This window comes from Scyliorhinus canicula, chromosome 19 (genome assembly GCF_902713615.1).
Source record: "Scyliorhinus canicula chromosome 19, sScyCan1.1, whole genome shotgun sequence".
Lineage (NCBI taxonomy): Eukaryota > Metazoa > Chordata > Chondrichthyes > Carcharhiniformes > Scyliorhinidae > Scyliorhinus > Scyliorhinus canicula.
The window spans coordinates 50,393,936-50,421,808 of record NC_052164.1 but is presented as its reverse complement, the minus strand read 5'-3'; the positions used below and the strand labels follow the sequence as shown (position 1 = coordinate 50,421,808).

Here is a 27,873-nt window from a genome sequence, read left to right as displayed (position 1 = left end):
ATCTCTGTGCCCATGCCTGATTGCTGTGAAGGAGCAGCTTTGCTAGTTGAGTGTGTATGCCTCCGGTTATGCCTGTCTATCTGGTTGAGTTCTTAAACTCCTATTTTGATTGGCAATTGTGGAATTTTGGATCATTTGTTCCTCCTGGTACTTTGTGCTGTCCCTGAAATTTGTTTGGTCAGATCTCACACAGCTTGGTTCACAGAGGGCTTCGGTTTATTGTGCGGTGTCATAATATACACACAAGTATATGATGGTGCACAGACAGACTTGATTGACACACAGGATGACCAATTAACACACAGAAAACAGCAGCCAATCACCAGACAGGATGCGGCCACTATAAAGCCAGAGGGCACTAGTTTTCCCACTCTCTTGGGATGCAGCCTCTGAGACAGTCAGAGCCCATGTAGCAACAACACGAACATCCACCATGTGATAGTAAGATAGTCTGGTCAGGTTAGCCTCAGGTCTCCAGTCAACTCAGCATATTGTCAACCCACAGTTCAAGTATGTTTAACAGTTGATAGTTCAATAAAATAGAGTTGCATTTCTCCAAGTGTTGGAAGCCTGTCTCTCTCACTGCTATAAACGCAGTCCTCGCAGACCCAGCATACCCAACACATCATGGTACCAGTGCGTGATGTTAGAGTTTGACGGACCTACCTTGAGATAGTCTGCCTTTGACCAGCGATAAGCCATCCGGTAACATGGACAGCGTCCGCCCTCCCCCGCCGCTCTGCGCGCCGGCACCCTCGGTGCCAACTGGAAGAATTTTAAGCAGAAGTTCCAGCTGTATCTCAAAGCCACCGACCTCGAAGCCGCATCGGATGCCAGAAATATTGCTCTCTTCCTCTCTACGGCCGGGGACCACGCTATCCACATTTTTAACTCCCTCACATTTGCTGAAGGTGAGGACAAGTCCAAGTTCAAAACAGTCCTGCTGAAGTTCGACAGCCACTGTAACATCGAAACCCCACCTAATTAATGGGCACTAAGGGACAATTGATTACGGCCAATCCACCTAACCTGCACATCTTTGGAATGTCGGAGGAAACCAGAGCACCCGGAGGAAACCCACGTGGATGTGCAAACTCCACACAGACAGTCATCCAAGGTCGGAATTGAACCTAGGTCCCTGGCACTGTGAGGCAGCAGTGTTAATCACTGTACCGCTCCTGGAGGGAGAACAATGTCAGGCAGAGGGCAGACCGAGGGCTGGGAAGCTGGAGCCCAAGGGGAATGTGGAACGCTGTAACATAAAGAGGTGGAAGGGATACCACACGTATGAATGGAAGGGGATGCATGCAGACACCCGGATATGAAAGGGGGATGGACGGGTTACTGTGGCATGTGAGGGATGGGTCGTACAGAGACACATGAGGGTGTGGGAAGAGAGAGAGTGGTCAGTCACGATGGCAATGGTGAACTCATTGAAATTCAGAATGCTTGGTGTGGAGCCAACAGGTCAGTATGTGAGAGTAGAGACGGTCCAGGGGAACACAGTCTGGTCTGAGAGAATAGAGACATCCTAAGTATCACAGTCCTGGGAAACAGTGCGCCCAGGTGGGCACTGCCAGTCTGGCAGGGGCACTGCCAGGGTGCCAGGCTGGCAGTGGCTAGATGCACGGGTGGCAGGTTGCCATCGCTGGGGATCAGGCCCGGGGTGCCCTGCCCTTAAGAGAGCTCGAGGACCCACTAATTGGCAAGTTGGGGTGTTGGAGGAGTCCAGAGGCCACAGTGGGGGTCCGGAGATTGGGGTGGCATTTAAATGAAAGTAAGTGTGGCCTCGGCGAGGCTTTCCTCACCAAGGCCCCCAAAAACCTGAGCCCCGTTTAATAGCGGATTTGCTCCCGGCCCCTATTAAACGTGCCAAAAATAGGACTCCGTTTTTTTCCCATTAAATCACGCCCCTAGTCTGTCCCTGCCTCATGCACGTTGGTGAGGTGTTCTCTATCTGGTGACCCTGAGCCTAATCTAGAGCTCTGCCCAACTGTATATCTCTGCGTTGTTACATAGAACATAGAACAGTACAGCACAGAACAGGCCCTTCGGCCCTCAATGTTGTGCCGAGCCATGATCACCCCACTTAAACCCACGTAACCCGCAACCCAACAATCCCCCCATTAACCTTACACTACGGGCAATTTAGCATGGCCAATCCACCTAACCCGCACATCTTTGGACTGTGGGAGGAAACCGGAGCACCCGGAGGAAACCCACGCACACACGGGGAGGACGTGCAGACTCCACACAGACAGTGACCCAGCCGGGAATCGAACCTGGGACCCTGGAGCTGTGAAGCATTGATGCTAACCACCATGCTACCATGCTTACCTTTGTTTAATTCCAGAACGCCAGTGTGGGACTCCACCTTCTCGCCCCCAATCAGAATTTTTAATTCTATCATACTATGATCACTAATCCCTTGAGCATCCATAGCTATGAGATCATAAATTGATCCCTCCTCATTGCACAATACCAAATCCAGAGTAGTCTGCTCCCTGATTGGTTTTGCAACATATTGTTCCAAGAAACAATCCCTAGTAAATGTTGGCCTATGCCCGCATCCCATGAACAAATAATAAAGTTAAAGGGCAGGCAATTTGCTGACCTGCCAGTAACAATGTCCGCTGGTGTCAGGGTTGGAAAGTTCAGCCCAAAGAGTGGTTAGAATCTGGAATGTACTGTTTACGAGTGTGGTGGAGGCAGGTTCAATGGAGCCGTGCAAGAGGGAATTGGATTTCATCTGAAAAAGAAGAATGTGGAGGGCTATGGGGAGAAGGAGGGGAAGTGAGACTTGTTAATTGCTCCTTCTAAGTGCCAGCGTAGAACATGATGAGTTGACTGGCCTCCTTCTGTGCTGTAACCATTTTATGATTCCGTGTACTGGATTTTATGGGGACAAACTTGTCGCCTCTCCACCCTCTCCAGTAGGAATGTTTACCAGTAGCTGAGAAGAAGCCATCCCCACAGCCAACAGGATGTCCTACCCTCGAGAGTGGTAATGGGTGCAATTCTCCCAACTCGTCCCGCGTTGGGTTTGGTGGTGGGTGGGGTGGCGAATCTGTTGGGATGCAAAATGTCGGACACTCACTAGAGTAAAATCCGTTGCAATTCTCCCAATGGCTGATCGCTCTTCCTGCTGGTAGGTGATGCACACACTATTTGCATTAATTTACATCTCTTGAATGCTCATTAAAACATTGCCCAGCCAGCATCCCACCAGGCCTTCCAATCTTGCGTCATGCCCGTGGGATGTCAACGTCAAACCCGATTGCTAACGAAGGGCGTGCATAAGATGGTCCTCAGTTCACCAGAGCATTTGGGGTGAGTGTAACAACTTTGAATCCATAGAATTTCTATGGTACAGAAGGAGGCCATTCAGCCCATCGGATCTGCACCGACTCTCCATAACAACCATCTGCCTATTCCCACTCCCCCGCCCTATCTCCGTAACCCCGCGCATTGATTATGGACAGCACCGTGCTGCTGGACCCATGGACCCTCCTGTATCACAGAGTTAGATCAGTACAGAGCCGGGGTTAGGGAGTTCAGCGGTTGTGCCACGCACCAGGGTCAACTTGGACAGCACTGTGCTGTGGGACTTTTGCAGCCACCACAACAAGGATCCCAAGTTCCACTGTGGGGGGGGGGGGGGGGGGCAGGTGATGGGAGGGAGTAGCCTGATGAAGATAAAGGGGAAATGTGAAAGGCTGGCTGTGTGGGAGAGGGTGGTGGTATGGCGAGGGCTCACAGTGTCAGGCAGAGGGTCAAGGAAGGTGATGAGGATGACGAACAATGGAAGACTGAGGGAAGGGGAGCTAGACCCCAACAAGGCTGCATGAAAAGTTTACAAACAAGGAGGTCAAAGGGACACCACATTGTTTACTTTAAGGGGATGCACAAAGACTCCAGATGTGGTGGATAGAGGTCCAAGTGGTGCATGGACTCCTCATAATTGATGGGCACGGGGGGTGGGGGGAATGTGGTTTCTGGAAGGTGGTAGAATTGAGGAACAGACTTCCTTGAGAGGCTGCTAACATTTTCCCTCTGGGTTGTATGGTCTGGTGAAGACAAGTGGGGCGGAGAGAGTGATCTGTTTGGGCTGGACTGGTATTTAAATATGGCGCCGTGACCACTGAACCTGCTGGCTGAACCAGCTGCCAGCTCACCAGGAGATCCGGAGGGGACGCACTTGTGCATAATTAATGAAGTTCCAAGCGCTGGATCACGCCATTCTGCTGCCGGAGCCACCCACCCCTACACTTAGTCTCAAAATAGGAAATTCTGCCCAACGTGACATCCACGTTGTGGCAAGGTTGGCTATATTTCCATCATGGCACACACCAGAATCTGCTGTTGGTGATTACTGTGTGCTTCAAATGGTGCAGTGAGAAAATGATCCAGTTAACACCCGAGGTTGCACAAGAAGATAAAAAAAAGAATCACACAGACATGTCAAATTTTTAATGTCTTTTCAAAGTCTTGAAACTAAACAGGAATTGGAGGCAATAATTTGTAATGCAGAACCAGCTGTAACTGAAAGATGACTACATAAAGAACAGTTAAATATTACAGGGTGCAGTATATTTCGAAAGGAACGGAAATGAACAATTACATCAGATGTAAGGTGCAGAAACATGCCATCCAGCCAATAAGTCCATGTGATTTTTATGCCGTACATGAACCCCCTCCTGCTCTTTTTCATTTGATCTTATTGATGGGATGAGGTGGGGATTGGCAGTGAAGCGAGCTGCACCAATTAGACACAACATATTGGCGGTAGATAAAAGAGACACAACTCACATTTAGATGGAAATAGAATCCAAATGAATTGATATCAATGATAACAGATCAACATGCTACCAATGACCTAATTAGGGAGGGGATATGGAAGATAAACTGTTTGCAAATTTTGAAATGAGAAAAATACATTGAATAGTAATCAGGGGAGATTTCAATGAATTGGCAAGTTGAGTTAGAGAAAGTGAAAAAGGGAATGTTGGTTTTACAATGTGGGCAAGTCGCCTTTCTTACCCAGTTTGTTAGAACATAGAAATAAACATTTGATGACTGCAACACAACAAGATTTAAAATAATGATAGTAAAATACACAAGTAAAACTAAGACCGATGGATTGAAAAAGAAATAATGAGGGGGTGAGAAAGGAACTCGGAATGGTAAAATGGAAAATAATATTAGCAAGGAGGTGGAACAATGGTGGGAAATATTTTAAAAGGGCTTCAGTAGGGTTCAGGAGAAATATATTGGCTGGAATTCTCCGGCTGTTGGGATTCTGTTCCCGCCAGCAGTGCATCCCCGCCTCCAGGTTTCCCGGTGGCTTCAATGGAAAATCCCATTGACAAGTAGTGGGAAGAGAAAATCCTGCCATCAGCGAATGGCGCGTCACCGAGAAATATGTGGCTGGGGAACCAAAGAGTCCAGCCCATTCTGTTAAAAACCACAAGAAACAAGCCAGCAATAAAACACCATAGAGGAATAAAGAGAATAAAGGTAACACTGAAACAAAGAAAAAGAAAAACCGGGTGCTCCGGTTTCCTCCCACAGTCCAAAGATGTGCGGGTTAGATGGATTGGCCATGGTAAATTGCCCGTAGTGTAAGGTTAATGGGGGGATTGTTGGGTTACGGGTATACGGGTTACGTGGGTTTAAGTAGGGTGATCATTGCTCGGCACAACATCGAGGGCCGAAGGGCCTGTTCTGTGCTGTACTGTTCTATGTTCTATGTTCTATGAATAGACTGTGAACGTTACAAAGGCCTTTCCTGTTGATTCCCTTATTTCCCCTTATTTTATTTTTGCTGTTATTATTTTAATCGATGGATGCTTAATGGACTTTAATCGATCACTTGCCTGCAATACCTAGGTGGCTCTGGGACATGTGGGACATGATTGCCAGTGCGCCTGCACAGAATACCTCAGGCCTTGGACATGCTGATCCATAGCCCCGACCGTCACCACCAATGTTTCCACTATGGACGCCACCCTAGCTGTGTTGGCCTGTTGGCACCACCTCCTGCTCCTGCACATGGTTGGAATCCTCAAACTGCGCCTGCAGATAATGGCTGCTCGCCGATAACCCCTCATGTAGTCCCTGGCTCTGCGACTACATCTCCACTATAGATGGGACTGTCCATTCCAGAAGCCTGAAATCCTTCTGGATGGCAGCTTGTCCCTGGGGTCAGCCTGCTCTCCAACTGTCCGCCCCCTCGGGTGTTTCTACCTCCACCTCCTGTACCGGATCAGCTGTGTGGTGAGCACCAGATAGTGTCCCAGGAGCCACTTCACTAAAGTGCCCACCAAGGTGAGTTTATCTGGAATGGTGGAGGGTATTGGAGATAGCTGTAACAGGAAATCCTCCAACTTGAGCTCTGGGATCTCCTGGGTCTTGGGCGGAGGGCTGGTGTCCAAGCGGCTCTTCCTGTCACTGCTTGGCTCACGGTGTGGATTCTGGCTGTGGCACTGGCTGGGGTGGGGTACGTCAGATGGACCCACCCCATCACCAGCAGGTCCTGAAAGACAAGACGCCTGATTAGACCGTGGACTGGGGGATGGTGGGGGTGGGCATTTGGGTGGCCAGGTGGTGTGGGGGTGAGGGTGGCATGGGGTGGGTTGGGTGGCTTCGGCACATGTGCGAACTTGCTCAGCCCCTTCAGCGCTGGCTGGAGCAGCGCCAACCCCTCTGGCATCCACCTAGTGCGGAGTATTCCCCACTTTCGGGGGCTGTTGACGCTGGAGTGGTTGGCGCCGGTTCTCCTGCTAGCGCGGGGACTTAGTCTCCAAAAGGGACAATCCCGCTGTATATCTCTCAAATTCTTTGCCTGTAGAAGTTATCATTTGTATAGCTCCACTGATCTTTTGTAAACAATTGGGCGCGATTCTCCGCTGCCCACGACGGGTTGGAGAATAGCAGGAGGGCGTCCCTGACATTTTTCACGCCCTCCCGCTATTCTCCCCCCCCCACGGCCGCCCCACGACACGAATCACTGCTCGCCGTTTTTTACGGCGAACAGCAATTCTCCCCAGGCCGATGGGCCGAGTTCCCAGGCCTTTACGGCCGTTTTTACGGCAGCAAACACACCTGCTTGCTGCCGTCATAAAAACGGCCGCAACATGCCCGTTCTGGGCATCCAGGGCCCCGATTGGCACGGCAGTACCACCGATCGTGGGCAGTGCGTCCGTCCTCCCTCCGCCGCCCCGCAGGATCAGTCCGCGGGGCAGCCGAGGGAGATGATGGCCCCGCGCATGCGCGGCTGACATCATCGTGCACGTCAGCCGGCGTGACGCTTGGCGCGCGGACTTATCGACGGTCGCTAAGGCCGCGATGCCGTGGTTCACAGGGCCCCGCTGCTAGCCCCGCCCGGGGGGGGGAGAATCGGGCCCCGGGAGGGGGCGCGATGGCTGCCGTGAAACACAGCCAGTTTCACGGCAACCTTTACGACTCGACGCATTTGAACGTGTGTGCATGTGTGTGTGTATGTATGTGTGTGCATATGTAAATGTTTATGTATACATAGATGCAAAGAAGATAGGAGCAGAAGGAGGCCTTTTGGTCCTTCAAGCCTGCTCCGCCATTCATCACGATCATGGCTGATCATCCAACTCAATAGCCTAATCCTGCTTTCTCCCCAGAGCCTTTGATCCCATTCTCCCCAAGTGCTATATCCAGCCGCCTCTTGAATATATTCAAAGTTATAGCATGTATTTGCTTGTACATGGGCTTGTATTTGCGTGCGTTTATATATTTATGTGTGCATATGTATGTATGTGTGTGCATGTGTGTGTTTGTTTGTATGTATATGTATGTCTGTGTGTGTGTGCGTATGTGTGTATGACTGTGTGCATATGTTTGTGTGTATGCATGCATGTGTACGTATGCGTGTATGTGTGTGTATATATGTATAGTGTGTGTGCACGTATGTATGTGTGTGTGTGTATGTGTATGTCTATATATCTTTTTCTTTGCACAAGTTTTTACACTTCCTCTAACTGCTTTCCTTTTCATTCAGGGTCTGTTATGCTGCACTGATGTGACCATGCCTGATTATGAAACCTTGGATGATCGTGTCTCAGCAGGGAGTGACGATGTGGCGCCAGGTAATCTAAATCCATTCAAATTCACAGCTGGTTACGTGATAAATCCCAGAGTCAGATTTCATAACCATCTCACAACCTTCTACAATTTTATACAAAGTATCCAATAAAATACTGAAAGTCCGAAGCATCATAAAACATCCTGATTCCCTTGCCAAATAAAAACCTCTTGATCACAGCCATGAAAATTTCACTTGTGGCCCAGGAACCAGAAATCTTGGCCGGGATTCTCCCCTACCCGGCCGGGCGGGGGGTCCCGGTGTGTTGGAGTGGCGTGAACCACTCCGGCGTCGGGCCGCCCCAAAGGTGCGGAATTCTCTGCACCTTTAGGGGCCAAGCCCTCACATTGAGGGGCTAGGCCCGCGCCGGAGTGGTCCCCGCTCCGCCGGCTGCCGAGAACGGCCTTTGGCACTACGCCAGCCGGGGCCGAAAGGACTTCGCCGGCCGGCGTAAGTCCGCACATGCGCCGGAGCGTCAGCGGCTGCTGATGTCATCCCGGCGCATGCACAGGGCAGGGGGTCTCTTCCGCCTCTGCCATGGTGCAGACCATGGCGAACGCGGGAGAAAAAGAGTGCCCCTTTTCATGGCCCGCCTGCCCATCGGTGGGCTCCGATCGCAGGCCAGGCCACCGTAGGGACACCCCCCGGGGTCAGACCGCCCTGAGCCCCCCCCCCCCCCCCCAGGACCCCGGCGCCCGCCCGCACCACCAATCCCGCTGGTCAGGTAGGGGTTTTGATTTCCGCCGATGGGAGAGGCTTGTCAGCGGCGGGACTTCGGCCCATCGTGGGCCGGAGAATCGCCGCGGGGGGCCCGCCGACCGGCGCGGCGCGATTCCCGCCCCCACCGCATCTCAGGTGGCGGAGAATTCGGGACACGGTGGGGGCGGGATTGACGCCGGCGCCGGGCGATTCTCCGATCGGCGGGGGGTCGCAGAATCCCGCCCCCTTTCCGGAAAGACTTTCGGAATTCCACTGTCCTTTTCATGAAAATGTGTTTTCTGTTTTCACTCCTGGAAAGCTCTCATATTAAGATTATGTCCCTGGTTTTGGATTTCCCCACCAGGGGCAGTCGTTTCTGTTCACCCCATTGAAGTATGGGCGGCACGGTGGCACAGTGGTTAGCACTGGTGCTTCACAGCGCCAGGGACCTGGGTTCGATTCTCGGTTTGGGTCGCTGTCTGTGCTCCCCGTGTCTGCGTGGGTTTCCTCCGGGTGCTCTGGTTTCCTCCCACAAGTCCTGAAAGACGTGCTTTTTAGGTGAATTGGACATTCTCCCCCAGTTCGGTTGGACACTTTAGTGAAGTGGCTCCTGGGACACTCTCGGGTGTGCACCATAAAGCTGCTCCAGTTCAACAGATGGAGGGAGGTAGGAACCCCCGAGGGGGTGGACAGTCGGAGGGCGGGCCGACCCCAGGGATTAGCTGCTGTCCAGACGGGTTTCAGGCTTCTGGTATGGAGGTCCAATCGATTGTGAAGATGCAGTCACAGAGCGAGGACTGAAAGTAGGAGCATTCACCCAGTTTCACTCATCCAGGCAAGTGAAGACTATTCCATCCCACTCCTGACTTATGCCTTGTAGGTGGAAGACAGGCTTTGGGGAGTCCGGAGGTGAGTTACTCGCCACAGGGTTCCGAGTTTCTGACCTGCTCTGGTGGTCTCAATATTTATATATCCAGTTCAGTTTCTGGTCAGTGGTAACTCCTGGGATGTTGATGATAGGATTCAATAGTGGGAATACTGTTGAATGTTGAATGTGATGTTTGATTCTCTTTTGTTGGAGATGGCCATTGTCTTTTGCTTATGTGGCACAAATGTTACTTGCCACCTATCAACCTGAACTTTGTCCAGGTCTTGCTGAAAGCAGACATATACTACTTCAGTATCTGAGGAGTTGTGAATACAATTATCAACACTTTTGACCTTATGTTGGAGAGAAGGTTATTGACAAAGCAGCTGAAGGTGGTTAGGGAATTTCTGGGAAATTCCGATGTCTCTGGGTGAACCAGTTTACATGTTTCAGCTTGTGCCCTGTGACAGACACTGTGACAGACATAGACATTCCGGCAATGGAGCTCGGCTAGCATCCGGAATAGATTCATCACTGAGGTCTGTAGGAAGGGCTGGAATCAGTGCTGCATTTCCAGCACTCCCTGTGTATCTACTGCTCCCAGCTCACTGTGCAGATAGTAGGCACAGTGCTGTGTGTTCACTGTATAACCTGACATTTTCATGTTCTTTCTGCCAGTGAATAGCAAGCAGGACGTGAACTCCTTCACTTCGTCAGTGAAACACAAGCAACAGGGAGAGGAATATAATGGGTTTCTATGGTTCGCCCACAGCTCAAGTATTCACAAAGATACAAATGAAAGCTGGGAAACAGGTTGTGTACTGTTCGTTTTGTGAAATGTGCAATGTATAGTGGATGTACATACCTGAGCTGGGTGGAGTGAGTATACACATAATGGTTGCCATGGGGTTACTAGGTAATAGATCACTGAACCAGTGAAAGAGTTGGATATATTGTACCATGCATGGGCTAGGGACGTGTTTTTCAACTAGATTTCCCATAGGACAGCTAGCTAGGAAGGGGAGCGGCCACGAGAAAAAGAATTGAAGGGTCAGTACGCTTAAATAAATCACCCATGTAAGCCTACAACAAGAGGGAATGTTCATGAAGACCTCTTAAGTCCTGCTGGAAATATCTGCCTCTTGATTTTTACCATTTATGGTTTTAAGGGAGGATTTGGAACTGGTGGCAATAATGCAGCCATGGATTAGCTGGGAGTGATCAACATAGATCAACTTTTAAGGTGGCATGGTGGCACAGTGGTTGGCACAATGCCAGATACCCGGGTTCAATTCCTGCCTTGGGTGACCGTGTGGAGTTTGCACGTTCTCCCCGTGACTGCATGGATTTCCTCCATGTACTCCGGTTTCCTCCCGCAGTCTAAATATGTGCAGGTTCATAAATTCATGAGATATCGGAGCAGAATTAGACCATTTGGCCTATTATGCCTGCTCCGCATTCAATCATGGTTGATCTCATCTTAGCCTTAATTCCACTGTCCTGCCTGTTCTCCATAACCCTTCAACCCATTACCAATTAAAACTCTGTCTAACTCCTCCTTAAATTTACTCGCTGAGATATTCTCTCCACTGTGACTTTCCACTTTTCAACACGATTACCTCTGAATTCCAGGTAGCTCAGTCGGTGAGGTTTCAGGCTTTATGGATGTCAGGGTGGCACAGTGTTTAGTACTGCTGCCTCACAGCACCAGGTTCGATTCCGACCTTGGGTGATTGCCTGTGTGGAGTTTGCATTTTCTCCCATGTTTACATGAGATTCCTCTGGGTGCTCCAGTTTCCCACCACAGTCCAAAGATGTGCAGGTTATGTGGATTGGCCATGCTAAATTGACTCATAGTGTCCAAATGTTAGGTGGGATTATGGGGTTACGAGGTTGGGGCGGGGCTGTGGGCCTAGGTCGGATGCTCTTTCAGAGGGCCAGTGTACAACTTGATGAGTCGAATGGCCTTCTTCTGCATTGTAGGAATTCTATGGTTCTATCTTCTAAACTTAAATGGTTGCAGGCCCAACCTGTCTAACTTTTCCTCATAAGATAACATCCTTCATCCCAGGAATCAGTCAAGTGAACTTTTCATCTGGTTACTGCTTGCAGCAATGTCCAGGAGATTTGCCTGTGCTTCTTGGAGACTCTAGGGTGAATTCTCCAACTTCCCAGCCATGTGTTCCTGGAGTCTCCGTTCCCGCACCCGGCCAATGGGATTTTCCATTGTGGCCACCCCCACGTGGCCGGGAAACACGTTGGCGGGGATGCACTGCCAGCGGAACGGAGAATCCCGCTGGTGGATAATTCCGGCCTCTATGACCATTCTGTAGGGTTGGAAACCCGAGGCTGAAATAATGACCGGGATTCTCCTTTGCGGGGATGCAGAATTTAGCACTCAGCCAAATCTCCCATTTACTGCAGCGGAACCGGAGAATCCCACTTCCCCATTAACGGATGGAGAATCCCGCTGCTCCGTGAATGGGCGGAGAATCCCGTTTGCCCCATGAACGGATGGAGAATCCCACTGCCCCGTGAATGGACGATGAATCCCGCTGTCCTGTGAATGGGCGGAGAATCCCGTTTGCCCCATGAACGGATGGAGAATCCCACTGCCCCGTGAATGGACGATGAATCCCGCTGTCCTGTGAATGGGCGGAGAATCCCGCGCATCTGCACACTGGGGCCGAGTAATCTTGTCAGGATGCGAAGTGCCATGTTGGTTTCAATCTGCATTGTTCACGTCCTAATCCCAATCACAAACTAAAAATGTTACAAATCAAAAGTCAAACACTTACAGCAGGATTTAAATGGGTCCTAACCAATATTTCCTCTTTATAAAAAAATACGTGGGTGATTTATTTAAGTGCACGGTCCCTTTAATGCTTAATGTGCATCTGCATGTGCTTGGTGACTTAAAAGGAGAAACTTGTCGTGCCTAAATGCACGGGGACTTTATTGCTACTCTGTGATGTTGCAGCTTTGGGGGAAATTTGGTCCTCATCTGTTCTCAGCTAAAACTCCAGAAAGTTTGGGCGACGTTTCGCTTGAGGTCTTTGCTACTTAGACCATTTCAAAACATTCGCAACTATTGTCGAACAAACAGATTTCCTCTGACAACCCATTATTTTCTCCATTGTGTCAGGTGCTACTCATTGGGTAGCATTCTCACCTCTGAGTCTCAAGGAGCTGGATTCTCTGTTCTGGAAACTAAGTCCCCACGCCGGCGTGAAGACAGTGGCGTTTTATGCCAGGAAAACTGGCGCAAAGCAGCCACCGATTCCCTGTTGCCGGGGTGGGGGGGAGGGGGGGGGGTGGTGGTGGGGGGTCTAGCAGCATAGAGCTCCCAGCTCTAGCTGCTGATACGGCTTGGAGAGTTGCTGGCTCCATGGCCACGTATGCGCACGGCAGCGGCCTTTAGCACCCCAGATCACAGTGCCCTCAGCCCCGAATATGTGCCCCCCTGCTCATGGATTGGCCTCCCCCGACTGAGTCCGCAGCCGCCATGCTTTTTTTTTTTAAAATTTAGATTACCCAATTATTTTTTCCAATTAAGGGGCAATTTAGCATGGCCAATCCACCTACTCTGCACATCTTTGGGTTGTGGGGGTGAAACCCACGCAGACACGGGGAGAATGTGCAAACTTCACACGGACAGTGACCCAGAGCTGGGATCGAACCTGGGACCTCAGCGCCGTGAAGCGGTTGTGCTAACCACTAGGCCACCGTGCTGCCCTTGCAGCCGCCATGCTGAGTTCCCGACAGGTGAGACCATGAGAGACCCATGCCATCGGGAACTTGGCCTTTGGGGGTCGGAACATCGCGGGCCGGGCCTCAGCCAACGTTTGGAAGCCGTGGATACAGCCATGGATCTGAAAGCTAGTGATTCCAAATAAACTGTTGGACTTTAACCTGGTGTAAGACTTCTAAATATGGATGGTACAATCGTTTATCAGTTTAACGTGACATTTCAAGTCTGGCAGTACAAAGGATCAATGGGCGCGATTTTCCGTGCTCCACGCCGGGCCGGAGAATCGGCGCAACCGCGCCACACCGCCGGCGCGCGATTCTCCGAGGTGCGGAGAATTGGTGCCATTTGCGCCGGCGCGTTTGGCGTGGAGCCGGTCGCAGGCCGCTGTCTGCGGCCGGGCTGCCGATTCTCCGGCCCAGATGGACCGAGCGGCCGCGCAGAACCGGCAGAGTCCCGCCGGCGCTGTTCACCCCTGGTCGCTACCGGCAGGAACTCTGCGCGAAGGGTCAGGGGGCGGCCTGTGGGTCGGGGAAAAGCGATCCTTCACTGGGAGGTCCTCCGATGGGATCTAGCCTGCGCACGGGGCTCACCGATCGGCGGGCTGGCCTCTCCTCCCCCAGGCCTACTTGTTCTGCTTCCGGCCCCAAAACCCCCACGCCACGTTGCGACGGGGCCGGAGCGTTCTGCGAGTGTACCGCGCATGTGTCGGTTGGCGCTTTGCCACTGCGCATGCGCGGGTTGGCGCCACACCCAGTCTTCGCCAGGATTTAAGGCATAAACCGCTTCAGCGCCGTGCTGGCCCCTCTGTGGGTTGTCCCCGCGCAGGTTTTGCGCCGTCGTGAAACGTGACAGCATTCACGATGGCGCGAACACTTAGTCTCCATTTCGGAGAATCGCGCCCAGGATCTTAATCATTCCACAGATGGTCTAATTAATCAGTTTTCTGTAACTCCATTATTTTAGTTGGTCTCTCATTTTAACACATCTCCTGACTGGACAGTGAACTTTGGGAAACTGACATGAAGCAAATAGTAAGTTCATGGCTTGGCATATGCCCCACTCTGTCATCAGCAAGCCAGCGGACCAACCCTGGTTCAATGACGAATGCCACAGCTGCACCAAGCAGAAGTAAAAATGACCGGTCAACCCGGCGAAGCTTCAACACAGGACGACATGCATGCTAAACCGTGGATGTGACAGACAGAACAATGCAATCCCACAACCAGCAGATCTCTGCCGCCCTGCCACTTACAGTCGTGGATGATGTTGGACAATTAAATTACTAACTGGAGGAGGAGTCTCTGTAAATATCTCCATCGTTAATTATGGCAGAATGGTGGCAATGTCCAGCACATTGGTGCAAAAGCTAAAGCTGAAGCATTTGCAACAATCCTCAGTCAGAAGTACTGAGTGCATGATACATCTCAGTCTCCTCCTGGTGTTCCCTGTCTTCAGACAATTCTATTCCACTTGACATTTAAAAAATGGCTGAACGCACTAGATAGGGTAAAAGCTTTGGGCCCTGACAATATCCCAGACATAGTACTGAGGACTATGCTTCAGAACTAGCTGCACCCTTAGCCAAGCTGTTCCACTACAGTGACAACACTGACATCGACTCAATGATGTGGAAAATTGGCCAGACATGTCCTGTCCACACAATGGAGGACAAATCCAATCTAACCATTATCACCCCATCAATCTACTCTCAATCATCAGTAATGATGGAGTGGGCCATCAAGAATACAAGCAAGCTGCACTTGCACACCAATAACATGCTCACTGATGCTCAGTTTGGTTTTCACCAGGGCCAAACAGCTCCTGGCCTCACTCGAACCTTGTTCCAAACATGAACAAAAACGTTCATTCAGAGGTGAGGTGAGTGACTGTCCTTGACATCAAGGAAGCATGTGACTTTGTGTGACATCAACGAATCCGACCAAAACTGTAATCAAAGGGATTCATGGGGAAAATACTCCACTAGCGACAGTGAACTTTAGCACAAATAAAAATGATTGTGATTGTTGGATGTCAATCATCTTATCCACAGGCAACAAGTTTTGTTGAGTGATTGAGTTTCTCATAGTTCAGCCAGAAAGGAAAAAAAGACAGACTTACATTTCTGTTGTACCTTTCACAATCTCAGAATATCTCAATTGGTATGCAGCAAACTCTCACGAAGAGCAATTTAATAATCCGATAATTTGTTTAGGGTGTTGATTGAGGTATTGGCCACAACACCGGGAAGAATCCTCCCCTTATTTGAAATCGTGCCATGGGATCATTCATATCCACCCAGGAGGACATATGGGGCCTCAGATTAATGCCTCAATTGAAATGTGAACCTCTGACGGTGCAGTTTCCTCAGCGCTACACCGAGGTGTCGGCCTAGATTATGTGCTCATGCTTTTGGAGTGGGCCTTGAACCCACTGGCATTGCATAAATACATAATCCCTCTTCTATTGTTCTGTGTGGTGTTCTGAAACTACCCATACACAGATTGCTGGTCAGTGCAGACAGTGCCTAGTCACTGAAAAAGTGGTGGACACACTTTGAGAGTGCATCTTCAGACACAGTATCTACTGCAGTCAGACCAATTGCAGGCTCTGGATGCCAAGGTAAAGGGCCTGAAAAACAGCTTCTCCCTTTGTCTTTGGATTGAGATGCAACGTAAGTTTAAGTTCTAGTAAACACACATCTTAAAGGGTTGGATAACATTCACAGCCACAATTTACTTATCGGTCAGTACATTGAGAACACTTTATTCTGCAGAGTAAGATAGAGTATGAGAGTAAACTTGCTCAGAATATAAAAGCAGACAGCAAAAGTTTTTACAAATATATAAAGCAAAAAAGAGTGGCTAAGGTAAATATTGGTCCTTTAGAGGATGAGAAGGGAGTTTTAATAATGGGAGGTGAGGAAATGGCTCAGGAACTGAACAGGTTTTTTGGGTTGGTCTTCACAGTGGAAGACACAAATAACATGCCAGTGACTGATAGAAATGAGGTTATGACAGGCGATGACCTTGAGAGGATTGTTATCACTAAGGAGGTAGTGATGGGCAAGCTAATGGGGCTAAAGGTAGACAAGTCTCCTGGCCCTGATGGAATGCATCCCAGAGTGCTAAAAGAGATGGCTAGGGAAATTGCAGATGCACTAGTGATGATTTACCAAAATGCACTAGACTCTGGGGTGGTCCCGGTGGATTGGAAATTAGCAAACGTGACACCACTGTTTAAAAAAGGAGGTAGGCAGAGAGGTAGGTAGTAGGGAAGATGCTGGAATCTTATCATCAAGGAAGAAATAGCGAGGCATCTGGATAGAAATTGTCCCATTGGGCAGACGCAGCATGGGTTCATAAAGGGCAGGTCGTGCCTAACTAATTTAGAACATACATAGAACATAGAACAGTACAGCACAGAAGAGGCCCTTCGGCCCTCGATGTTGTGCCGAACAATGATCACCCCACTTAAACCCACATACCCGTAACCCAACAATCCCCCCATTAACCTTACACTACGGGCAATTTAGCATGGCCAATCCACCTAACCCGCACATCTTTGGACTGTGGGAGGAAACCGGAGCACCCGGAGGAAACCCACGCACACACGGGGAGGACGTGCAGACTCCACACAGACAGTGACTCAGCCGGGAATCGAACTGGAATTTTTTGAGGACATTACCAGTGCAGTAAATAACGGGGAGCCAATAGATGTGGTATATCTGGATTTCCAGAAAGCCTTTGACAAGGTGCCACACAAAAGGTTGCTGCATAAGATAAAGATGCATGGCATTAAGGGTAAAGTAGTAGCATGGATAGAGGATTGGTTAATTAATAGAAAGCAAGGAGTGGGGATTAATGGGTGTTTCTCTGGTTGGCAATCAGTAGCTAGTGGTGTCCCTCAGGGATCCGTGTTGGGCCCACAATTGTTCACAATCTACATAGATGATTTGGAGTTGGGGACCAAGGGCAACGTGTCCACGTTTGCAGATGACACTAAGATGAGTGGTAAAGCAAAAAGTGCAGAGGATACTGGAAGGCTGCAGAGGGATTTGGATAGGTTAAGTGAATGGGATAGGGTCTGGCAAATGGAATACAATGTTGACAAATGTGAGGTTATCCATTTTGGTAGGAATAACAGCAAACGGGATTATTATTTAAACAATAAAATATTAAAGCATGCTACTGTGCAGAGAGACCTGGGTGTGCTAGTGCATGAATCACAGAAAGTTGGTTTACAGGTGCAACAGGTGATTAAGAAGGCAAATTGAATTTTGTCCTTCATTGCTAGAGGAATGGAGTTTAAAACTAGGGAGGTTATGCTGCAATTGTATAAGGTGTTAGTGAGGCCACACCTGGAGTATTGTGTTCAGTTTTGGTCTCCTTACTTGAGAAAGGATGTACTGGCACTGGAGGGTGTGCAGAGGAGATTCACAAGGTTAATCCCAGAGCTGAAGGGGTTGGATTACGAGGAGAGGTTGAGTAGACTGGGACTGTACTCGTTGGAATTTAGAAGGATGAGGGGGGATCTTATCGAAACATTTAAAATTATGAAGGGAATAGATAGGATAGATGCGGGCAGGTTGTTTCCACTGGCGGGTGACAGCAGAACTAGGGGGCATAGCCTCAAAATAAGGGGAAGTAGATTTAGGACTGAGTTTAGGAGGAACTTCTTCACCCAAAGGGTTGTGAATCTATGGAATTCCTTGCCCAGTGAAGCAGTTGAGGCTACTTCATTAAATGTTTTTAAGGTAAAGATAGATAGTTTTTTGAAGAATAAAGGGAATAAGGGTTATGGTGTTCAGGCCAGAAAGTGGAGCTGAGTCCACAAAAGATCAGCCATGATCTCATTGAATGGCGGAGCAGGCTCGAGGGGCCAGATGGCTCCTAGTTCTTATGTTCTTATGTACTGGAGAGTTTCTTTGAGGGGACTCATTAGGGTAGCAGAAAGAAGGAAAGATGAGGAAGGTAGGATACTGTCTACCAATACAAGGGGTGGGATTCTCCGGTTCCCACCCGCGTGCTTCTCGGCAGTGCTCCATTCTCTCTTCTCACTGCCTGTCAACGGGATTTCCCATTGAAAACACCCCACATCGCCGGGAAATCCGCAGGTGGGGATGTGCTGCTGGCTGGAACACAATCCCAATGGCCGGAGGATTCTGGCCAAGGTTTATTAATTCTCTCTGCTAGTTGGGCAGGGGCTGCATTTAGCATCTAATTGAAACAATTCCCTGGTCGTGATGGGTTCACTGTTCCTTCTCACATCCCAGAATTTTAAAAAACTTTCATGGGATGTGGGCATCGTAGGCTGGGCCAGCATTTGATGCCCATCCCTAACTGCCCTCAAACTGTGTGCCTTACTCGACTATTTCAGAGGACAGTTAAGAGTCAACTGTATTGCTTTGGGTCTGGGGTCACATGTAGGCCAAACCAGGTAAGAACGACAGATTTCCTTCCCTGAAGGACATTTGTGAACCAGATAGGTTTTTACGAGAATTGATGACAGTTTCATGGTTGCCATTACTGAGACTAACTTTTTCAGGTGGCATTCATGTCTGTTCTAGACAGCGTGATTCTCCAGTTCCGCTGCAGTGAAGGGGAGATTTGGCTGAGCGCCAACCTCTCCATCCTTACTGGAGGCAGCAGTGGGACAAACTCCCAACCGAGAATCCCGGGTGCCACATTGGTTAGCGCTGCTGCCACACAGCGCCAGGGACCGGGTTCTATTCCAGTCTTGGGTGAATGTGTGGTGTTTGCATACTGTCACTGTGTCTGCGTGGGTTTCCTCTGGGTGCTCCAGTTTCCTCCCACAGTCCAAAGATGTGCAGGTTAGGATGGATTGGTCATGCTAAATTGCCCCTTAGTGTCCAAAGCTGTGCAGGTTAGGTGGGGTTACAGGATTACAGGGGGGGCAGGGAGTGGGTCCAGGTAGGGTGCTCTTTTGGAGGGTCAGTGCAGACTCAATGGCCGAATGGCCTCCTTCTACACTGTAGGTATTCTATGATTTTATGATGTTCCAGATTTATTCATTTAGTTCAAGTTTCACTGGCTGCTGTTGTGGGATTTGAACCCATGTTTTCAGAGCATTTGTCAAGGCCTCTGGACTACTAGTCCAATGACATTACCACAACTCAGCCATCTCTCCCTAAATTTATTCCCTGTCTTCCTCTGTCTCGCCTTGAGCTACCTGTTAATCTTACCCTTCACGGTGCTCCTGTTATAGGGCGTGCAACTTGTTATTTTGGAATTTGCTTGGGTACAGAGCCAAGGGCTTTCATCTCCAGCCCACACACCACCACCCTCAATCAATACATGCAATAGCATCTTTACTCAAGTTTCCTAAAGTTATACTGAAGCCCAGTTGCATTTCATGCCGCTGCCTCGATGTATTTGGGTTCAGCTGTTGTTCCGAGTCCGTCAACACTGAGGGCAGGATCAGTCTCCAAGCAGTCATTTCCCCTGTGACCTCTCTTCTCAAGACCTTTGACACTCCGACCTGCGTCCGACCTCTCTTATGCACCGAAGAGACTTCCTGAAACATCCTATAGGTGAGCAGCATTGTAGCAAGGCAAGTTATTCAGCGAATCAAATAATAATCTTTATTGTCACAAGTAGGCTTACATTGCAATGAAGTTACTGTGAGAAGCCCCTAGTCACCATATTCTTGCGCCTGTTTGGGTACACAGAGAGAGAATTCAGAATGTCCAAATTACCTAACAGCAGGTCTTTTTGGACTTTTGGGAGGAAACCGGAGCACCCGGAGGAAACTCACGCAGACACGCGAAAACTTGCAGACTCCGCACAGTAAACCAAGCTGGGAATCGAACCTGGGACCCTGGTGCTGTGAAGCAACGGTGCTAACCACTGTGCTACCGTGCCACCCGTAGTTATTGTAGTTGGATTTCCTGAGGTGAGAATCTAAATGCTCATAAGATCTGAAGAGCTGCAGAAGAGTTGATCTGGGAAAGCGAATAATCACAGGTCTTGGGGCCGGAACTATCTCAGCCTGTCCTCAAACTATGGTTTTATGAGAGCATGCTGATCATGGCGTACAAATCTACATTCTCTTTATTGAATTATTGGCTGCTTTCAGATCTGTTTTCCTGCAGTAACTACATTTTGGAGAGAGCAGCCAGTTCCATAATCAGATTAACCATGATGGGGGTAAACTGCTACCTGAGGCCAATCTCTGATAACAGAAGATAACAGAACACTGCAGAGTATTCACTGGAGAACATGAGTTATATCCAGCCAGAATTTAGATAAGCTATTCACGACCTGAAAGCCAGAGGCTCAAGACAGTAAATGGACTCTGTACCCTTGGAATCCTAACAGCAAAAGTAAGGGAATAAATTAGCAATTGCAACTTGCCCTACAGGGGGCCAGCATGGCGCTGGAGTGATTCACGCCACTCCAGCGTCCTTATGCGGCACCAAATGGGCACCGTGCAAACCTGCGTATGCGCAGTTGGGGCAGCTCAATCCTGCGCATGCGCAGGGGACTTCTTATGCGTGCCCAATGTGGCGTGGGTGTTCAGGGGTCGGCTGCAGCAGAATGTAGGCCCGTGTGGGGGGGGGGGGGGGGGGGGGGGTGTGGGGGGGAGGCCGGCCTGCTGATCAGTGGGCCCCGATCGCGGGCCATACCCCTTCGGAGGCCCCCCTCCCCTGGTGAAGGTTGATACCAGTTGTTGCCTCTGCTAATGCAGGGGGCAATATATTAAAAATTCTGCGTGCATATAATAAGACAAGAAAATATCAAAGTGAAAATGAGTTAAGGTGCACTGGATCAGGTACACTTGCTGTCATTGACAGTCCCCAAATCCAAACTTATATTTAAATTGGAGTGAAACTTATTGGGTATTTTTGAACACTGCATGTCATGTATGATACTGAATTAATACGAGGATATGTTTGTGAGACCATGGACCTGGAAACTGAACATCAGGAAACCATAAATGGAATGCATATGATCTTATGATCCATGCCTAAGGGTCTTGAACCCAGCATCAAGATAATCTGAATCCTTACTGTGGCATGGGTGTGACTATAACTGGGCTGTGGAATGGGATGGAGCACCAGGCAGAGAGTTCAGGCTGGGGCCTTGACCTCCACTTAAATATGCTATTTGCCATTCGGCCCATCATGTCTGCACTGGCTCCCAAAAGAACTACCCAGCTAGTCCCATTTCCCAGCCCTATCTCCGTAGCCTTCTAAATTCATCACTTTCAAATATGTATCCAGCTCTCTTTTGAAACCTCCTATGGAATCCACCTCCGTCACTCTCCCAGGCAGCACATTCCAAACCCCAACAATATCCTTCTATATCCTGTCAATGGCCCCCGACCGGCATGGCGGGAATCCCGCGAGCTCCCATGAATCATTCCAGTAAATCTCCTCTGCACCCTCTCCAGAGCTTTAACATCCTTCCTTAAATAAGGTGCCCAAAACTGAACAAAATACTCCAAATGTGGTCTTACCAATGATTTGGAGAGATGTATCATCACTTCCTTGCTTTTGTATTGAATGCCTCTATTTATAAACCTAAGGATGCTATAAGCCTTCTTAACAACTGTTTCAACTTGCCTGGCCACCTTCAGAGAATTATGAATTTGAACTTGAATCCTGAAGTCCCTCTGCTCCTGTACTCCCCTCAAAGTTGTACCATTGAGCCTATATTGTCTCCCCATTTTTCTTCTACCAAACTGCATTATCTCACATTTCGCTGCATTGAAGTTCATCTGCCAGGTGCCTGCTCCTTTGGCCAACTTGTCAACGTCCCTTTGAAGTCATTCAGCCTCATCCTCACAATTCACATTCTCCCTAGTTTAGTATCATCTGCAAATTTAGAGATTTTGCCCTCAACACCCACTTCTAAGTCATTTATATAAATCAGAAAAAGCAAGAGTCCCAACACTGAGCCCTGGGGAACACCACTTTCAACTAATCTCCAGTCTGAGAAATACTCATCTATACCTACCCTCTGTTTCCTATCTCTTAGACAATTTCTAATCCATGCCGCCAAGGACCCATCAACACCAAACATTTTTAATTTACTAACAAACCTGCCATGTGGTGGCACTGTATCAAATGCTTTCTGAAAGTCCAAATATACAACATCCATGGCACTACCTTCATCCACTGCCTGTGTCATCTTGTCAAAGACTCAATTAAATTTGTCAGACATGACATGCCCTTGACAAAGCCATGTTGACTGTCTAGTATCAACTTATTTTTCTCTGAGTGTTAGAGCATAGAACATAGAGAAAAACAGCACAGAACAGCCCTTCAGCCCACGATGTTGTGCCGAACTTTTGTCCTAGGTTAACCATAGATTATCATAGACTTTTGGACACTATGGGCAATTTATCATGGCCAGTCCACCCAACCTGCACATCTTTGGACTGTGGGAGGAAACCGGAGCACCCGGAGGAAACCCACGCACACACAGGGAGGATGTGCAGACTCCACACAGACAGTGACCCAAGCCGGAATCGAACCTGGGACCCTGGAGCTGTGAAGCAATTGTGCTATCCACAATGCTACCATGCTGCCCTGAAGAACAAATTCATCTACACTACATTATTCTACCATAATCCATGTACCTATCCAATAGCCGCTTGAAGGTCCCTAATGTTTCCGACTCAAGTACTTCCACAGGCAGTGCATTCCATGCCGCCACTACTCTCTGGGTAAAGAACCTACCTCTGACATCCCCCCTATATCTTCCACCATTCACCTTAAATTTATGTCCCCTTGTAATGGTTTGTTCCACCCGGGGAAAATGTCTCTGACAATCTACTCTATCTATTCCCCTGATCATCTTATAAACCTCTATCAAGTCACCCCTCATCCTTCTCCGTTCTAATGAGAAAAGGCCCAGCACCCTAACCTTTCCTCGTAAGACCTACTCTCCATTCCAGGCAACATCCTGGTAAATCTCCTTTGCACCTTTTCCAAAGTTTCCACGTACTTCCTAAAATGAGATGACCAGAACTGCACACAGTACTCCAAATGTGGTCTTACCAAGGTTTTGTACAGCTGCATCATCACCTCACGGCTCTTAAATTCAATCCCTCTGCTAATGAACGCTAGCACACCATAGGCCTTCTTCACAGCTCTATCCACTTGAATGGCAACTTTCAAAGATCTATGAACATAGACCCCAAGATCTCTCTGCTCCTCTACATTGCCAAGAACCCTTCCAAAATGGACAACCTCACACTTGTCAGGATTAAACTCCATCTGCCACTTCTCAGCCCAGCTCTGCATCCTATCTATGTCTCTTTGCAGACGACAACAGCCCTCCTCACTATCCACAACTCCACCAATCTTCGTATCATCTGCAAATTTACTGACCCACACTTCAACTCCCTCATCCAAGTCATTAATGAAAATCACAAACAGCAGAGAACCCAGAACTGATCCCTGCGGTACGCCACTGGTAACTAGGCTCCAAGCTGAATATTTGTCATCCACCACCACTCTCTGACTTCAATCGGTTAGCCAGTTCATTATCCAACTGGCCAAATTTCCCATTATCCCGTGCCTCCTTACTTTCTGCATAAGCCTACCATGGGGAACCTTATCAAATGCCTTACTAAAATTCATGTACACTACATCCACTGCTTTATCTTCATCCACATGCTTGGTCACCTCCTCAAAGAAGTCAATAAGACTTGTAAGGCAAGACCTACCCCTCACAAATCCGTGCTGACTATCCCTAATCAAGCAGTGTCTTTCCAGATGCTCAGAAGTCCTATCCCTCAGTCCCCTTTCCATTACTTTGCCTACCACTGAAGTAAGACTAACTGGCCTGTAATTCCCAGGGTTATCCCTATTCCCTTTTTTGAACAGGGGCACGACATTCGCCACTCTCCAATCCCCTGGTACCATCCCTGTTGACAGCGAGGATGAAAAGATCATTGCCAACGGCTCTGCAATTTAATCTCTTGCTTCCCATAGAATCCTTGGATATATCCCGTCAGGACTTGTCTATCCTCAAGTTTTTCAAAATGCCCAACACATCTTCCTTCCTAACAAGTATCTCCTCGAGTTTACCAGTCTGTTTCACATTGTCTTCTCCAACAATATGGCCCCTCTCATTTGTAAATACTGAAGAAAAGTACTCGTTCGAGACCTCTCCTATCTCTTCAGACTCAATACACAATCTCCCGCTACTGTCCTTGATCGGACCTACCCTCGCTCTAGTCATTCTCATATTTCTCACATATGTGTAAAAGGCCTTGGAGTTTTCCTTGATCCTACCCACCAAAGATTTTTCATGCCCTCTCTTAGCTCTCCTAATCCCTTTCTTCAGTTCCCTCCTGGCTATCTTGTATCTCTCCAGCACCCTGTCTGAACCTTGTTTCCTCAGCCTTACATAAGTCTCCTTCTTCCTCTTAATAAGACATTCAACCTCTCTTATCAACCATGGTTCCCTCACTCGACCATCTCTTCCCTGCCTGACAGGGACATACATATCAAAGACACGCAGTACCTGTTCCTTGAACAAGTTCCACATTTCACTTGTGTCCTTCCCTGACAGCCTATGTTCCCAACTTATGCACTTCAACTCCTGTCTGACAGCATTGTATTTACCCTTTCCCCAATTGTAAACCTTGCCCTGTTGCACGCACCTATCCCTCTCCATTACTAAAGTGAAAGTCACAGAATTATGGTCACTACCTCCAAAATGCTCCCCCACTAACAAATCTATCACTTGCCCTGGTTCATTACCAAGTACCAAATCCAATATGGCCTCCCCTCTGGTCAGACAATCTACATACTGAGGAAGAAGGAGACTTATGTAAGGCTGAGGAAAGGCTTAGAAAAGCTTCCTGGACACACTGCACAAATAGCACCCCATCCAAACTATTTGATGTAAAGAGTTTCCACTCAATGCTTGGGAAGTTTGTATGTTTGGGAAGTGTATATTTATCTCATCCCATATTATGGCCTCCATCAGTTTTGTCACTATTGATGTCAAGCTGAGAGGTCTGTAGTTTCCTGCATTATCCTTTTCCCCTTTCTAAAAAAAACAGCACTTCATTTGCAATCATCTAATCCCCCGGGACTAATCCTGCATTCAGAGAGGCCTGGAAAATTTCTGTCAACGGTTCTGCAATATGCTCCCTTACCTCTCTCAGCAATCTGTCATGCACCCTGGCAACTACTCTACCTGGAGTGCTGCCAGCCTTTTTAGCACTTTTTCTTTATCTGTCACTATACTGCTTAGTTGCTCAACACCCACATTTTCAACTGAGCCATTGTCACCACCTTCTGATTTGGTAAAGACGGAAGCAAAGTACTCATTTAGTAACACTGCCATGACCTCTACCTCAGTGAACAGTTTACCCTGCTTGCCCCTTATGAGCCCCACTCTATCCTTCACTAATCTTTTACCATTAATATGCTTGGTGAACATATTGCTATTTGTTTTCGTGCAGCCTGCCATACTTTCCTCATGCTTCCTCTTAGCCTTCCTCATACCAGCCTTAGCCTCTCTCCTGCATTTGAGATATTCTTCCTGATTTCTATTGCTATTATTATTCTTGCTAGGGAGTGGATAAAGAGTTAGGAACAGAGTTTACAATAAAGTTTTGCACCAACGACCTCTTCAGGCCTGACCTCTGACCATATCATAGGCCGTCTGCTGGAGTGACATCCCTCCTACATCTGTTTCCGGGTAAGCCATAATGGCGAGTGGGGAATGCAAATACATTCAGATTCCTGTACAAACCCTTAGTCGCCTTAAACCGCTCATCTGCAGTATTCTAACCATAAGTGGAGCTAAAATTGACCCCCCAAGCTTCGACATTAATTTGAACTCCTGATGAGGAACACCCCTAGTGAATCGTAGTGGAAAGGCTGTACTTGGCTTTAATCGCTGCAACTTATTTGCATGCTGCCAAAACTGCGGAAAGGTTGATGAAAAATGGCTGCCAGGTTGTTAGCATTGGTCAACAGGATGCCCAGGCCAGGGTTTCCCAAATTAGTTTAAAATTTTCAAATCCCAGTGAAAGTGAGTAACACTTGCACCAAGATAATAAGAACCAAAAATATTGCAAAGGTTCGACAGGTCTGACAGCATCTGAAAAATGAAATGAAATGAAAATGAAATGCAAAATGAAAATCGCTAATTGTCACAAGTAGGCTTCAAATGAAGTTACTGTGAAAAGCCCCTAGTCGCCACATTCCGGTGCCTGTTCGGGGAGGCTGGTACGGGAGTTGAACCGTGCTGCTGGCCTGCCTTGGTCTGCTTTCAAAGCCAGCGATTTAGCCCAGTGTGCTAAACCAGCCCCTCTGCCCACCATCTGTGGAGAGAGGAGCAGAGTTAATGGCCGGAATTCTGTGGCTGTTGGATTCTCTGTTCCTCCCGGCAGCGCACACCCGCCTGCAGTTTTCCTGATGGTATGGGGTGGTTTCAATGGGAAATTTCATTGACAAGCAGCGGGAGCAGAGAATTGCTTTTCCAGCGAACGGCGCACTGCCGAGAAACACATGGCGGGGGACCAGAGATTCCAACCCATAATATTTGGTCATAGACTTGAAACCTTTAACTTTGTTCCCTTTCGACATTAAAATTTAAAAAAATTCTAAATGTGATACTTTACAAAAATAAATGGTACATTATTAAAGATGTATCATCATTCTTGGGGAGGTCTGGGGGCAATGATCAGTGAGGGTCTGGGCACATGTGGGGGGACAATTGATAACTTACGAAATTTGTTGAGACATTAAGTTATGTGGCAGAATTACTTTCATGGTAATGTTGGTGTTGAAAAGAATCTGGACTAATTAATTGAATGAAGCAGGTGTAAATAGAACACAATAAAATTATCCTTTCGACCATTAGGACACTTCAATAAAGTACTTTTGAAGTGTAAGAATGTGGGGAAATGCCAGGGCCAGTTTTCATCTAGCACAGCGGTTGAAAAGCAGCGATACAATGAATAACCGGATAATTTTATTTGATGGATACATGCTGTCCAGGACAGTCCGCAGACTCTTCAAATAGTGCCATGTGATCTTTTACATCTGCTTAATGTATCACTTGAAGTGATACATTAAGACAGACGGAATTCTCTGGTTGTCAGCTGGCACCAGGATTCTCTGTTCCCATCAGCGGCGCACCCCCCGCCCACGAGTTTCCCAGTGGCATGGGGTTATTTCAATGGGAAATCCAGCGAACTGCGCACCAAATTCTCACTAGCAGCGGTAGCGGGGTGGACTCGCAGCGGAGAATCCCGTCCAGCACCTCCAACAGCACAACAGTCCTTCAGTAAACTGCATTGACGCTTCAACCTGGGACATATGCTCAAGTACCTGGAGAGGGATTTGATCCTTCTGACTCAGAGGAAAGACATGCTGTTAACTAAGTGAAGGCGAGGACAGACACAAATGGGAAGCAGTGACTTCTAGTAGCAAAGTTCTACAAC

The 27,873-nt window shown here is 48.4% G+C and overlaps 1 protein-coding gene across 2 annotated transcripts in view; it reads left to right on the top strand.

Moving 5' to 3' along the window:
* Positions 1-27,873, top strand: part of LOC119954225 (solute carrier family 15 member 2-like) — a 201,950-nt gene that overhangs the window by 52,464 nt on the left and 121,613 nt on the right. For both annotated transcript variants that reach the window (XM_038779284.1, XM_038779285.1), the window contains exon 2: positions 8,033-8,120. In XM_038779284.1, the coding sequence (XP_038635212.1) occupies positions 8,033-8,120 (88 nt within the window). The remainder of the gene's footprint in view (positions 1-8,032; positions 8,121-27,873) is intronic.